The 15749-nt window shown below is 35.1% G+C and overlaps 1 protein-coding gene across 2 annotated transcripts in view; it reads right to left on the minus strand.

The window, feature by feature from the left end:
* LOC149793186 (uncharacterized) overlaps positions 1-15749 on the minus strand; it is a 105645-nt gene that overhangs the window by 6978 nt on the left and 82918 nt on the right. For both annotated transcript variants that reach the window (XM_089967139.1, XM_089967140.1), the window contains 2 exons: positions 12939-12999; positions 7397-7472 (listed from right to left, as the gene is read on the minus strand). In XM_089967139.1, the coding sequence (XP_089823265.1) occupies positions 7397-7472; positions 12939-12999 (137 nt within the window). The remainder of the gene's footprint in view (positions 1-7396; positions 7473-12938; positions 13000-15749) is intronic.

Below are 15749 nucleotides of genomic sequence, written 5' to 3' on the forward strand. Positions count from 1 at the left end.
ACCAGGATGTCCATGAAGTCCTAGAGTTTACAAATGATGAACTAGGAGACGTTGATATATGGTCAAAGTGAATGAAGGTGATGCAATCAATCGTGGACATTGCACTCTTTTCACCTCTCGTTATGATGATTTAATAAATCCAAATTGGACACACCAGTTAAATTCTACTTAGATAATCTAACCTGAAGTGTAATTGCCGTTTTAATTTGTTCTGATTAAATTTGTTATTTTCTTGTGAAAATGGGGCTCATATTGTTTATTTCTTCCCAGTATTCTCGCTCAATTCTCTGCTGAAATTCCATTCTTCTTTCGATCCTGCCAGGCTATAATATCGAGGGAGGCCACTTGGGGCCCCTAAGATGTTACTGTCTGTTTGTCTTAGGCATTTAAAATTTGTTGAGATGTCTACACATTGTTATTATGAGTTTAATACCATTTTTCAGCATCATCTCCCAATGGTAACATATTAGAATCTAAGCAACCTGATATAAATATCACACAAAATTCCATGCCTGATGGAAATGGGAATATCAGTGGTTGGTATGCAAGCTGCTCTTCCCATAAAGCTGCTATTAAAATCTGCTATAGTGGCAAGAACGTTCAGCATATTAAATCATATTCAACATGACAAAAAAATACACCATCACTGAAATCCATCTTTGTGGAATCTGAATCAAATGAGAGAAAATATATACACTATAGGCTGAGAAATTGTTTGCCAAAACTTAATAACCAAACATAATCTCCCATTTACAGTAGCAGATACTTTTTTCAGATCTAATCAAAATAATGTTGGAAACTGGATGCAGGTTCTCATACAAACAGTGATATTTTACCCATTTATTATAGGCCCCTAACCCCTTTGTCTTTCTTTTATCTTTTCTATTCTATTTTTATGAAAAATACCTTGAGTGTTTCTTGGAGACCCATCTTTCCTCATGAAATTAAATTGTTTACTCATAAAGTTGGCTTAGGCAAGGAAATATATCTTTCCTTGGTAGAGGTAACACTGTATCATTAATAAAGGCTCTGGTCCCTATAGCAATTTCAAACCTGTTGCAGTGTACACCATAAGCATAAAAAATGAGATAAATACCCATGTACAATTTTCATTTAAAGCAATTATTAATGAAGTCAAACTATTTAGTTTATTTACAGAAACTCCTGATGTTCTACTTGGTCATTTTATAATTGGTCAATATGTCAGTCCTGTCAGACACGTTGACCATTTATAACTGATTTCAGAAACCTGGTATACATGTATGAATTGCATAGTGTGTATATGACTTTTATTGTCTCATATTCCTTTTCCATCCTCTTACCCTACACTTCAAGTGGTTTGTCCAAGTAAAAGCTGCTAAATTACAAGGGTCATATAAGGATCTCACAGTTTATAGGTACTATAGCAAAATGGATTATGCTACTAAAATCTAAAATATTGGCCTGTGACCTTGCCATGAAAAAATAGAACCCCAATGTGATACTTGATAAATGTAGCAAGTTGCATTCCTTAATCCCAAATGGCCATGGTGGTATAGAATTTAAATGAAAATATGAAGGAAAACTTACATTAGTGACTCAGGACCATGCTCAACCAAATAAATTATAGCAATATGACACAAATACTAAAGATGATTTAAGAGCATGCCAAGTTTCAGTTTTAACTTTCCAACAGCTCTTAAATTATTGAGGACAGCGTGAAAGCAAACTTTAATATTGACCCTGATCCTTAATGTAGTACATAGGACACTTCTTAATGATAATGTATAATAATACCAATGTTCATTCCCAAACCTAAAACAGTTCTAAAGTCAAAGAGTGGAAAGGAAAGCGTGAAGAAAGCTTCAATATTAAGCAATGAACTTGACCCTGGAGATATGACCCCTAATATGGTTGGAAGCCATAACCTTGACCATGACTTTGAAAACAGGATGGGTATGGTATATGGCACAACTCACAAAAGATGATGGTCAACAATAACCAAGTTTAATCCATAAATTTCAAAAACAGTGATGGAGTGGAATGGAAAGTAGTTGGGGAAAACTACTGCATAATGACCTTGACTTTGAAGACAGGACCCCCAATGTGGTTCATGTAAAATAATTGAATGATGTATAAATATGCCAAGGTTTATCTCTTAATCCAAAATGGCCAGCAGTTTGTAGAACAGAAAGGAAAATATGCCAAAAAAAACTTACAATAATGAACTGCAATTTTCACCTTGAAATTGGGATCCCATGCACATATGATTTTCAATTAAAGAGGATAAGCAACAACAAGGTTTTCAAGATACTGTACAACACTATATTTTCAATGGTACTAGTTCATGGCTCTATCATTTGAAAAAAAAACCAAAGAACAATGCATAAGATTTTCATGCAAGTGCTATCAAACAGGTTGAATCTGCACTGCAGTACTGGTAAATAAATTGAGGAATTAAGTTTTTCACTGTTAACAACTGGCATAAATGTAGAGATCAGAAATAAAATACTGACTTGTTTTTATACACGTCTGAACTAAAATTTAATACTAGTACTGTAATCTTAAGAAATTAGGCTATCAGGTGTTTATTAATTGAAAGCATAAAGTTCTCAACAACTGGGAATTAGGCACCTGAACAAAATCAAAGACTGACAAGCCTGTCAAAATTGCAATGCAGTAACCCCTAGTTGCTGGATGACCATGACCTTGTGGTACAATATTTATCCCCATATATTTGAGTGAAAGGCAGCTATATTAATGCATATATTATAATGACTGGTACCAAAGATAATGCTACAAAATATGACTTCATGAATGGTATTCAACATTGGTAATTGATGAGAGGACATTAGAGTTGTACATTCCAATGATGTCTTGGCCTGGAGGCCCTGGGTGGCTGAGTGGTTTAAAGCACTTGGCAATCACTGCCATCTCACCTCTGTCCATGTGGGCTTGAGTCTTTGAGTCACGGGCTCACCCAGTGTGGATATGTGAGAAAACTTCTGTGCATCACTGGTTCATACCAGGTTCTTCCTCCAACTGGCTACCATATATAGCATATCTTGCACTAACAATTAGTATTAAACCCCAAAACAATAACAACAAGGTCTAGGTTGTCCTGAAAATATTTACCCTTAAACCAGTTCAAACCAAGTGGCTTATCTGCACACATAACAATGTAGCACTTCATGGAGACCTAACTGAAATGGGCTTTGAGAACATGGGACTAATCTACTAATCTGCTGATTTTTTTTCTCAGTTGTGCAAATATATATTCATAAATGGGAATACTGTGTGCTTTGGGAAATAAACCTGGACACATACATAGACATGTTTTTAAAACAAAGAAACGTGATACTTTTCCATTGCATATGATTAGGGGAGATGTCAGCTTTGTTGATATTTCATTAGAACTTCAAATTTATGGTCTGGCTCACTCATGAATCCATGAAAACTGGAACCCCATGAATTTAAAGTGCTTCACTGCAGCAGCTATGATGGCCACACTGCACTAAAGATTTGGTCCATTTAGGTTTGTGTCCAACTAGATATCACAAAATGTGTTTTAGTGAAAAAATGATGTTGATATGATGAGTAGCAATAAGATTTTCAAGCTGGCCACTATGGTGGCAGTATTGGATGCCCAAACAGTACCATTTTATTATCCTGGATCAATTAGACATCAGAAGTAGTTTATTGGTGAAAACATCAAATCAGTATGATTTTCCACTCAGAAGTAGCAATAACAGAATTTCAAAATTGCTGCCATGGAAGCCACATTGGACATCAGATCAGCACTATCTTCATAAAAAACCAACCAGATGGTCTGGTCCGGTTTTGTGGGGTTTAACAATATCTGTCAACATGTGATATGATATACATGGTGACCAATATATATGGCAAAATAAGAACCATGGAGGATTATCAGTAGAACCAATGACCAACAGGAGGCATGCTTTCTCCCATACTCATGTTGGTCAAGTAGATACTTAAACTCATGTGGACAGCGGTGAGATGTATGAGTAATCTGTAAAGTTGGGTACCTTGAACCACTCAGTCATCTGGGGCTCTAAGACAAACAAGACATCATACGAAATCTTCTAGAGAAAAATGTTAATATGACCAACCATTCACGAGGGGTCACTGTGAAAAGATGCTAGCCAACAGCAAAACACTAAATTGGCAAACCTCCTAGTCCTGGAAAAATCAAAGGTAATTTCTGTATAGATGTAAAATTGAGATGTGAATGTATGCATCTTGAAAGTCAATGGAAATGGCCCAGCAACCAGCTCTTTTGGTATTCCTGACTGAGACTGAAGTCTCCATCTTGATTGGTTTCTCCTGAAGAAACTTGTTTAATGTGGAAAGATCGATGACAAACTGAAACATTCCAGTTTTGTTTAGAGACCAGGAAAATAAAAGAGAAGAAAGCCAGAGACTTTTCTTTTGTCACCCTTTCCACTCTGGCCTTCTATAGATGATCTGCATAGCAAAAAGTTGTTCACCTCTTCTCCTTATTGAACCAGTTTTGACTTGCAAAAAAGAAATGGTGTCCATATAAGAGCAGAATGATCCCAGAAATGAAGCAAGTATTCTTCCTTTATCATTGAGAGGACCCACATATCTTTCATTATTGCTGACCAAACCTCTGAAAAGAGTGCTAACTGGGAATCCATGCAAATCATGGGAAGAGGTATACATTTTAGGAGAGGGTTCAAATCCTTTACTTTGGAAAGGGGTATCAGTCACCCCCCCCCCCATTTTCTCCTCTTAAGTAATGCAGCATGGCTGGAGACGGAGATTCCTCCTTATGAAGAAAGATCAGCTTGTGAGCCTGTGTTGACAAGGATATTAACCTTAAGTTCCATCACCTCCAGCATCTTGAATGGAGGGCAAGCCCAGGTTCACACTGAAATTGCCCCTTGTGATGCCCCAGCATGCAAACTAGGGGAGGGTACTTAAGAAGCCAAACAGGTTAATATAACCTGTAGCTGGACACTGAATCCAGTAGTCTCAGGATATGGGGGTGGGGTACAGATCACCCCTTATGTTATCTGGTGAATTCCTGGCCCAAGAAATCCTCTGGGAAAGTCCCTTACCACAGTCATGTGATGGAGTAACAGAAGATCTGCTTGTGATGTAATCCCAAAGAGCCTCTCCAAACTCACAGGGTTTTCTTGTCCTAATGCCCAATGGTTTGGGACACAAATCCAGCGGAAGAAACCAGTCAACTCTCTTACTGTCTTGTCACAACACCAGATCTCTTCTTCAGTCATCAAAGCTGATGAGTGAGATGAAGCAAAACCCTTGGGTAGAGGAGCTATCCTTGAAGGGAATTTTTTCCTCCCTTTATAAATGTACCAACTTTTGGCCAGTTATTATAATTGTAAGAAGATAAACAAAAGAGTTAGGACAACCATCAATTTGTATGCATTTTTTTTTACAAGGTACACATGTTGGATGTGTATCCTACGGGGTCTTCATGTGCCCATAATTCCCCATAATTTGCAACATTACTCGACGGATAGATATGTACTGCCAAAGCCAGTACTCTCTAAAAGAGAAAATAGTATGCAGATATTTGACTGCAAACAATGTACTGATGAAACTGTAAAGTTATTTAATGCAAAAATTAAACCTGTAATGCCTAAACACATACATACCAGAAGCAAAGCAATACATTTACTTAATGCAACAATTTAAAGTCATCCTGCCTAAGTTAGTAGTTATTCAAAAAAACACTAATGAAGCAATACACAAAAATTATTTAAATGAAACAATTTAGTGTACTGCCTAAGCAAGTAATAACTAATTAATATTCAATTGCACAGTTGATGAAGAAATGCAATTTAAATTCCAGAACAACAAACATGTGGTGCTACTTGACACAAGGAAGACAAAAATATATTATAGTACTGCCAAAGCAAATACTAAGCTAAATTTCAGGAACTACAACACAGCAGAAGATGCTTTGGAGCCATCCATTTAGTACGCACGCATGGAGGGGGGAACCCAAATGCATACGCTTGCGTATGGGGGTGTGTGTCTACTGATACTGTACGTACGCATAGGAAACGGGTGGGGTGGGGTGAAACCTCGATAATACTTTGACTAATACGTAACCTCTTCGACTGGTTTCAGTCAGCGTTTGCATTTTAGCGGACACTAGACAAACTTTTCAAAGTTATGCAACTTATTTCTTTGATACAGAGAGACATTCAATGTCAGTGGACTTTCTGTTTTATTAAACACGTTAATATTATTAATCCTTGATTGTTTCTGCATGGATTAAATATAGGCTGTTCTATAGAATTCAGAGTGGGATGGTGCATCAAGCGTACATACACAGGTGGGGGTATAAAAATGTATGCATGTGTGTGTGGGGGGAGGGATCAAGCTTTGCCAGACTTTTCTGTACATACTAAATGGATGGCCCCTTACCCTAACAATGGGTAGATTAAAAGAGAAAAACAGAAATGAATATCATTAACTAACAAGGTGCAATAAAGTTCCCATAAACTTTCAAGATCACCAATATTATGAAATTACTATACAAGTATGAGAAGATAATCACTAAATTAAAATGGAAAAAAATAATTTGCCAGAGAAATGTAAATGGACACCTAATAAAAGACAATTTGCCAAAAGAAGATTTCAGACATGTCAATACTAGAGGCATCAAAGGAAAAGTTGCATATCCCGCATGATACTGATGTATTAGTCAGACTGATTATGTGATCTCCTTGTTGCAGAATTCTAGAATGTGGTACCAAATGGGAGAGTGTGATTGTTAATATGGACACGGGGACTATCATCCCTGAAGAGACAAGCAAGGCAATAGCGACAGGTTGTTTATTGCTACTAGTTAAATGAAAATGTCTGGATGATAGTGCTTTTTTCCTGTCATAAATATTAATTGTAATGAATACTCAAAAAAAATGCTGGTAAAACTCAATCTGAGACATTATGATTCTTTGCAATGCAATGCATTGCTTGCTCTGCTAAATCCAACAACCCCAAGTGTTAATAAACACAAGTCACTGTGGTCTAGTAGTGTTTAATGTGAATATAGGTTTTTAAAAATAACAGTTCTCCATCAAAACGTGTCAAGGGATTGGAGATTAATGTAAAAACTTGCCTTACTGCTGAAGCATGATAAATGAGTCACTGTGATGTACTTTCTTTTATTTCTGATGATGAATTGGCTCAATGTTTGAAACCAATTTTTTTTAGACAAAAAGGTATACAGAATTCAATGCAAAACCTTGAAACAAACACAAAACAAGACAGATAACAATACTGACAAAAAAGTGATACAGGTCTCTCTGCTTTGATTACACTTCATAAAATGTGACAATAGCTGTACATATTAAAGACATGTGTGTGTGTATGTGTGTGTGTGTAGAATACAAACCATTTTGAGGAGTTTTTCATGTTCATCCTCAGAGTTTGAGTCCTCCTCTACAGGCACTCCTAAGCTTTCCACACTTCTGAAAAATAAAAATATGGATGTGGATTATGATATGAACCATTATTGAATTTGTGAGCAAATGAAGCCAACTGTTTTGATAATGTCATAATTTTTGTGAATAAGTGATCGATTGAATGTATCTGTCTTTCATAACGGTCTTTACAATAAATATCCCAGACTAACAAATATTAAATATTTTAAGTTGCTTCCCTTGGTATATAAAACTGACTCAAAAGGCCAGTAGATCTCTCTGACAGTGAAATCATACAACACAGTTTGTTATAACATATTTGGATATAGAATCATCATGGCATGCCTGCTGAAATTTTACCATTATTTCACGGATTCCTTTATTACGACAAAGCTTTCATGTCATGACAAGCAAAAGCCTTATTTAATATTTTAGCAAGATGTAAGTGTATTACAAAGAAATTAGTTGCATCAAATGTAATGTAGCAGTGAAATTCTAGAAATGATGCTACTCTGAGCACATTTAATTGGGATTACTATAATTTTATGTATACAATGGGATCGGTTGTTGGGTATACATTCTTTTAAACAATGCAGTTGTCAATATTGTTATACACGTGTATGGATGTACAAATGCACAATTCTATGTAAATTTTGTATCTCTCTAAGAGGATGCACATCAATATTTTCTTCAATTAAATGAACGTTATAGGTTACTGCTTTGTATTGGAAAATAGGAACAAGTTTTACTTAGCAATACTGCATAGCATTGGGAAGCGTAGTTTTACTCAGAAAAAACAAGTTTATATTTTCCCATACAACCTTTTTCTCATATAACCTTTTTCCCATATAACCTTTTTATAGTTTCCCATATAACCTTTTTCCCATATAACCTTTTTATATTTTCCCATATAACCTTTTTATTATATGCTCACTTAGCTTTTATAAGGCTTCATAATAAAAAAAGCAAACTACAAGAAACAAAGGAACTGAATTTATGCTGGATTCCAAAGTAAATACGCAACTGTAGGTTCAACAGTACACAGCCCAGATACCTTTTAAACTTGCTCACACTCAGTCATTCATTTTTTTAAAAAAACTCGGTTTGGTATAAATGTACTTAAAATTGAAATTTGAGTCATATTGTGAATGAATATGCACTGAAACAACTTTTTCAGCTGGTATGCAATGGAGGGATCTGTCCACCCAGCTCAAGTTTGCTTTCTTAATTGTGATGGTGTAGTTTTTTGTCTTCAAAAAACAGCGTTTATAATCTGAGTCATATTATAGTAATGTCCAGCACTGTTGCATCTTGCAGCAGACATGTGGCATCATGTCCCACCAAGTCATATTATCCTTACACCAGGCTGTACTTTTTCCAAGTTAAATAAAAAATTTATATCTATATAATTTTTGTTTTGTTTGAGAGAAAGTCCTACAGCATTCTGCCAGCCTTTTATGAAGAATTATGCTTCATGAATTTTTCTTTGTAAAACAGAGACTACATAATAAAATCACACAAGATGAAATGTGGTTTTCCATCACAGAGACCTTATTCGGTTTCGAGATCTTAATGGTGGTTATTTCCTTTGTTTACAGACTTCCTAATAAGCGCACAATATATTTGAGGTATTAATCGACAGAACTACTATGGCAGCCTCGTTTCGAAACAAGCTCCATTTTAAGTATTGAACCATCACAATTTGGCTCATTAATTCATGAAAATTTTATTGCAATCTGTACCTATACATGTGCAGCAATTGATAACAGAACCCCCGGAAATAGTTTAAAATTGTGGAGTTGTCATGTTGGTGAGTGAAAGCAAGACTGTGTTGCATTTTGTTGGTTTACAGGACTGCAGTTTGGGGCCCATTTCTATACTGCATTGTCTGTTGCTGTGCAGTTTTCCCCTATGGATTTAACATGTCAAATGAGATAACACTGTAATCTTGCTTCATGTAGATGATAACTTTGCAGATCAATATTACAGACAGCTGTGAATGCAAACTGCAGTTCTCAATGCAATATTGTCCGTTATTGGTAACAGTGTGACAAAATTAGCAAACTGCATGCAAGCTTGTTAGCCTCATTTAATTTCCATTTTTCTTTGGGACATTTTTTTTCTCACATATCAAATTCAGCAGTTGTTCAGAGGTCATTGCATCAGTTTATCTTTTTCATTTTCAAAGAGGATGGCAATTATTCTATTTCAAAGGTCTAAAGGACTTAAGCTATCAAGTGAGTAGTTTTATTGCTGTTTGTGTCGTTTAAAGAGCTAAAGTACCAACAATTTGACATAGTTTGCAGCCCTTTCAAAATGGATGGTAATACTAAAATTTAGGATTTCCTTAAAGTATGGCCATAAATAACACGTTTCTAAGATCTGTGAAGTGATTTTCAAGTGCTGAACTAAAAAAATTAAAACTTTTCGCGAAATAAGTAAATATGCTGCTGTAATCTATTTCATTGGATGGTATCTGAATCATACAAAAAGCATAGGTGGATGCAGGATTTTATTCTGAGAGAATTTGTTAAGAAGTGGTTCATTGTAATTCAAATGGCTAAAATTCTTGTTTTTCACCTAATAGTGTATTATTTAAACAGATGAGAGGGATACCCTGTCAGGGTCTCAGCCAGGGAAATCTCAAGTTTTCATGAAAACCTCTGATGAAAATTATTTTTGATGGAAATCTCTTGTTTTCATGAAAATTTTTCAGGGTTTTCAAGCTAAATATTACAGTTTTGTATAGGCCAATATTCCAGGATTTTCCATGCCAATATTCCAGGGGTTTCCATAGTTTTCCAGCATACCCTGAATGGAGCCTGGAATATTAGTCCAAATACTCCGGAGTTTTCCAATGCTAGGATTTTCCATGGTTTTCCATGCCAATACTCTAGGATTTTCCAGATTACCCTGGACAGAGCCTGGAATATTAGTCAAAACACTCGATGGTTTTCTATGCAATTATTTTCTATGGTTTTTCCTGGAATACCATGGAAAATCTACAGCTGGGTGAGTTTTATTAGCTGGGTCAATTCTGTACAAGTGGCTAGAAGGACTGGCTACACGTTTCTTTTCTGCAATGATTGTTTTGAATCATAATGTGGGACACAATATGAATTCTTTTAAATGAAATCGTCAAAAACTTAAAAGACACAGGATTCAATATCATTTGCTTGGAAATAACTCATTCATTTCAATTTGAGTGCAGTAAGGAGAATTGACTTTTGTTGGAAATCTACTTGAAATTAGCCTACAGTATAATTTTTGCACTTTGGATTAATTTTTGGAACCCATGTATTTCTAGATTACCAGAAATAACTAAGAACGTACCTGTGGAGGAAATTCAAGATGAAAAACAGCAATTAAATAAACCACTTATTAATACCAGCTCAAAACCAAAAGGGCTCATAATGTTGCTTACAATTTACGTATCTTTTTTTTTTTTTTTTTTTTTTGCTAAACGGAGCCATTATTTTTGTATGGAGACCAATCTTTATTCCAAATGCCCATCTTATCCTACTTTTTGCAAAGGCTCATCTGTCTGTTTGCAGTTCATACCGGTTTGCCTTAGATCTGAGACCAAAATGTCTAAAATCCAGACACAAAATCAGATTCCAACCACGGGCGAATTTTGGGTTAAAAAAAAAGTTGGGTCCAAAATATGAGGTTTTTCTATCTGTATTTTGTATTGCAACTAGATATTCCAGATGATTTGGTATCATTGTAGAGCTACATCTGTCTACCTTTCTATAATACCACCCACTTTAGTATATCATGCATGACCATGATGCTACAGAGCTTGGAACTAGGCTACTACCTCCTGCCCCGTAAAGTCATCGCTAGGGGTTAATGTGTTAAACATGTCATCAAATATATGAACATTTGGGGGAAAAAAGTGTTTGCTAGGTTTAGTACGAGTATACATCTCCTTTTATAACTCACACACAGTGAGAGACCAAGTGAATAACAAGCAGTATTTTCTTCAGTGTTTTAAATTATGTAACAGAAACAACTGAAACCACCAATTTAAGTCAAATCAACACATTATTAATTTATCTATGATACAAAGTAAAAATTCAAGAAACACATTATTGTGAATGAAATCCCAAATAATCCTAAATGCCCTAACATAAGTTCAAAAATGAAGAATATTCTGAATAAATTCCAAAAGTCTTGAATTCCCTGATGCTGTACAATGATGCAATCCAGCATGTCTTTGAATGAGTTGACAACAAAAAACACTTTAGTAATTCCAAACAAATATTTTAAATAATTCCTCTCAAATTATGTCTGAAAACAACTGCAAACTCTGATCATGGATTCCCACAGACTGATATAGAACAGGAATGAATTATTTATCAAATTCCTCTTTTTAAACATTTTCACTTGACCTATTATCAGGATTTCTATCAGAAAAAACTATTCTAACAGTACATAAGACTGTCTTACGTTAAACTTTTGCTATGCAAACATGTTGTTTACAGCTTACAATCTTGGAACAACTTGAATAAACAATATACATAACACCAGTTACCTAATTGTTTTGCCTACAGCAGAATAAGGTACAATGCATGATAGAACCCAAACATCATGCTATAGCAGAGTTTCATTATAACTGATAACTTTATACAGAATAATGTCTGTTGATAAAAGTATAGTAGAAAATGTCTGTAATCAACATTAAATATTGTTTACTGTATTCATTGTGTAGACATTTTCTCTGGTGTTAGACATATTGAATTCACTGTGTAGATATTATGCCTGGTGTCAAGCTTATATCATTCACTGCATAGACATTATGTCTGGTGTGAGACTTATTCCATTCATTGTGAAGACATTATATTTGACTTAAGACTAACTCCATTCATGGGGCCCCGAGTGGCCGAGTGGTCTAAAGCGCTCTCCGTTACGGATCACTGCCATCTCACCTCTGTCTGCGTAGGTTCGAGTCTCGGATTCGGCCAATGTGGGTATGTGAGAAAGCTTGCCAGGAGGTTCTCGAGGGTCGGTGGTTCTTTCCGGGGATATCCTGGGTTCTTCCTCCACCATTAATACTGGCAGCCATGTATAGCCTATCTTGTGCTGAAAAATGGCGTTAAAACATATAACAACAACAACAACAACTCCATTCATAAAGTAGACATTATGTACAGTGGAAGACTTATGATAATGGACAACTGTCTCATATGCAGAAGACAACAAAATATAGGACTATTCTGTTGACCTTGTTGGCAAAGTAACATACAGTTAAATTTTGCATTAAATTATGGTGACAATATTTTTGAAATTTTTGTTGGCTTAATTAAGCTTTTCTTTTAAAAGACATGAATTAGTAATGATTTTGTCCCTTAGTAACAGCTGGGGCATGATATTTTAATTCCTTGGTCGCTTTATTCTTTGGGTGACACTTTGTCTCTTTATTAATGAAAAGCAATTTACAATGGGAAACATGAAGGAAAATGTAGATTTTGTCTTTCTGCTGTAGTTGTTGATATTCAACACCTGACTTACTTAGACTGTGCCTTGTCTCCTGGATTTGCCTTCTGCCCATCAGTGCTGATGGAATGCATGCCTGAAAGTATACCAGTTTCTCTGAATGAGTCTGTGGAGGAAAAGTACTTGATAATGTCTCAAATAATGGTGATTAAATATCCGTAATACTTTCTTTATCTTTGTTATCATGTAGAGAAATTCTGTTAAAAGAATTACACTTTCATGATGTCAGACAGACAACTGATATAGAAACTGCTCTCTTTTCATGCCAAATAAATACACCTCTTTGGTCCAATCATTTGTCACTTTTGCTTAGTCTATACCAGAAATGTACCCAAGATGTACAAAGATGAGTCAGCATCTGTACACCTGTCTGTGCATATGCTAAAATGTACTCAACATGTACACAGTTGGGTCAGTAATTATATACTTATCTGTGCATATGCTGAAATATACCTAAAATGTACATAGTTGGGTCAGTAATTATACACTAATATCTGTGCATCTAAAATATACATTGTTGGGTCAACAGTTATACACTTATCTGTGCATATGCTGAAATATACCTAAAATGTACGTAGCTGGGTCAGTAATTATACACTTATCTGTGCATATGCTGAAATATACCTAACATGTACATAGTTGGGTCAGAAATCATATACTTATTTGCATTGTACCCGAGATCTATTTCTGTCAGAAATTAGGCACTTGTTTATTTATATGCAGAAGAATAATATAGGCATCACGCACAAAAATAAGAAGAAAAAAAAATCAACAAAATGTTACATACCTATATTTTATGAAAATATACTTTGTTCTTTGTGTTGATCTTTGAAATTCATGGGATGATTACAGAGAAATCAGTCAAGCTTTAATGACTACAAATTAAAAACAAATGATTTCATCTGGTGTTTTTTTCCAACTAATTTGACTCAATTCATGCCTTGCAAAAGTAAGTAAAACTGTTACTGAACTACACCAAGTGCAGCACATGTTGTGCATGTGCTAAATAATGAATCTATCCTGCTATATTATAGCATCCTTCCAGCATCAAGATCCACCTGTACTGATTTCTAACATGGACTGATAGTTTAATAAATATGCATACTGCAGTCATTCTCCATCAAACTACACAAAAAGGATCAGAACAGTGTTGCTTTTTTGCATAAACTGCTGCCATTGCTAATTTGCATGCACTGACAATTTTACAACAGTACTGTCTCAGCATGTACTATTTTCATGCTTAGTTTACTAAGATTTGATAAGGAAACATCAAGTAATACAACAAAAGTCATACTATTTTAACTCAGATTTGAAAATAAGTTGCTGCAGATATGCTGTTTAATACTTGATTATTTCAACCTGGAAGAAACAAATTGCAACATGATGCAGTGATGCAGTTTACTCTTTTAAAAAGATGCTAAAATTAATAAATATGGCATAGGCAATGATTGTTCAGTTTTACAAAACTGGCTAATGCTGTTCACTATAAATCGCAAGCATTTTAAAAAATAAGATTTGTGTTTGTAAAACACAAGCCTCAACTAAAGTACAATCAAAAGTCTTACAGAGGCTATACCTTTACAGCTAAACAATCAAACCAAAATGCATCCTTATTGTTAGCTTGCCACAAGTTCACATGATCAAAATAAGCTCGGCTATAAACCTCTGTCATCTTGTGCCAAATGCATGTGCATGCAATGCACCATCTCTGATAAGTTTTGTACCAGCATCCACAAGGTCGCACAATTTGCATGTCTGTGAAAGGTGCAAGCTTGACCAGATCTCCAGTTCCAATTAAACAATTTTTTGACTATGTTACAAGCATAGAAAAATGTTCTTGCTGTCCAAATTCCATTGGCAAGAAATATTTCATCTTAATAAAAATTAGCAACCTAACTATTTGAAGCAATACATTTTGCTAACCTTTTGCTTTCCCAGCATACCGATTTCTGGCAAAAAGAGGACTAATGTCACTTGTGCAAAGAAAGAACTGGTTGATAGGAATTAAATATGATCTATTCATTGGTCAGCTGATGCCTGGTTTTAAAATATCACAACAATTCTGCTTTCCTGGTGGAACTGATGTCATGCTGAATGTACAAGATGCAGTCATGCTGAACTGACTTTGATAATTTGAAATTCAGTATCCTAGAATGTCAAGTAATAATGTTGAAAATATAGACACTGCAATCATGCTAAATAGACATACACAGACAATGAAGACTTGAGCCATACTTCATTTCAGTCTGGAAGAAAGAAATATGCAAACTGCAGTAGTTAAGCTGTTTTCACTTTGATTTAATATGTAAACGATGTTATATATGTATGTTTCGAGCAATAGCTGTTCACTTTTTATAAAACTGGCTGATATAGTTCATCATAAATTACTTAAAAGACAAAAAAAATTGTGCTTGTAAACCACCTATATCTCCACTTTAGAACTATCTTTTAAGTGCAATAACAAGCAGAAATAAATCTCACCAGTCCTGTCTTGTGACATCAAGATATTCCGGTGAAATAGTCTGCATTTTCCAGCCCTTAAACTAAACCTGATATATCCTGACCTCAGGATCAAGATATTTTATCAGGAAGAATCATGATATGAACATACCCACAATCAACTGTGGTCATCTCAAAAAATTTCTCAGGACTTTGTTTTCTGCAAGAATTCTGACCTGATGGATATGTGAGAACTTGCAACTAACTAACATGCAAGAACATCAAAAGCTGGAATTTCTAGCATTCAGGATGGGTTTTTTTTAAACTCTGTTATCCTCAACTGTTAATAAGGCATGTAGATTTATTAACCAAAATATAATTAAAAAA

Source organism: Sinohyriopsis cumingii, chromosome 8 (genome assembly GCF_028554795.1).
Source record: "Sinohyriopsis cumingii isolate HCF-2022 chromosome 8, ASM2855479v2, whole genome shotgun sequence".
Classification (NCBI taxonomy): Eukaryota; Metazoa; Mollusca; class Bivalvia; order Unionida; family Unionidae; genus Sinohyriopsis; species Sinohyriopsis cumingii.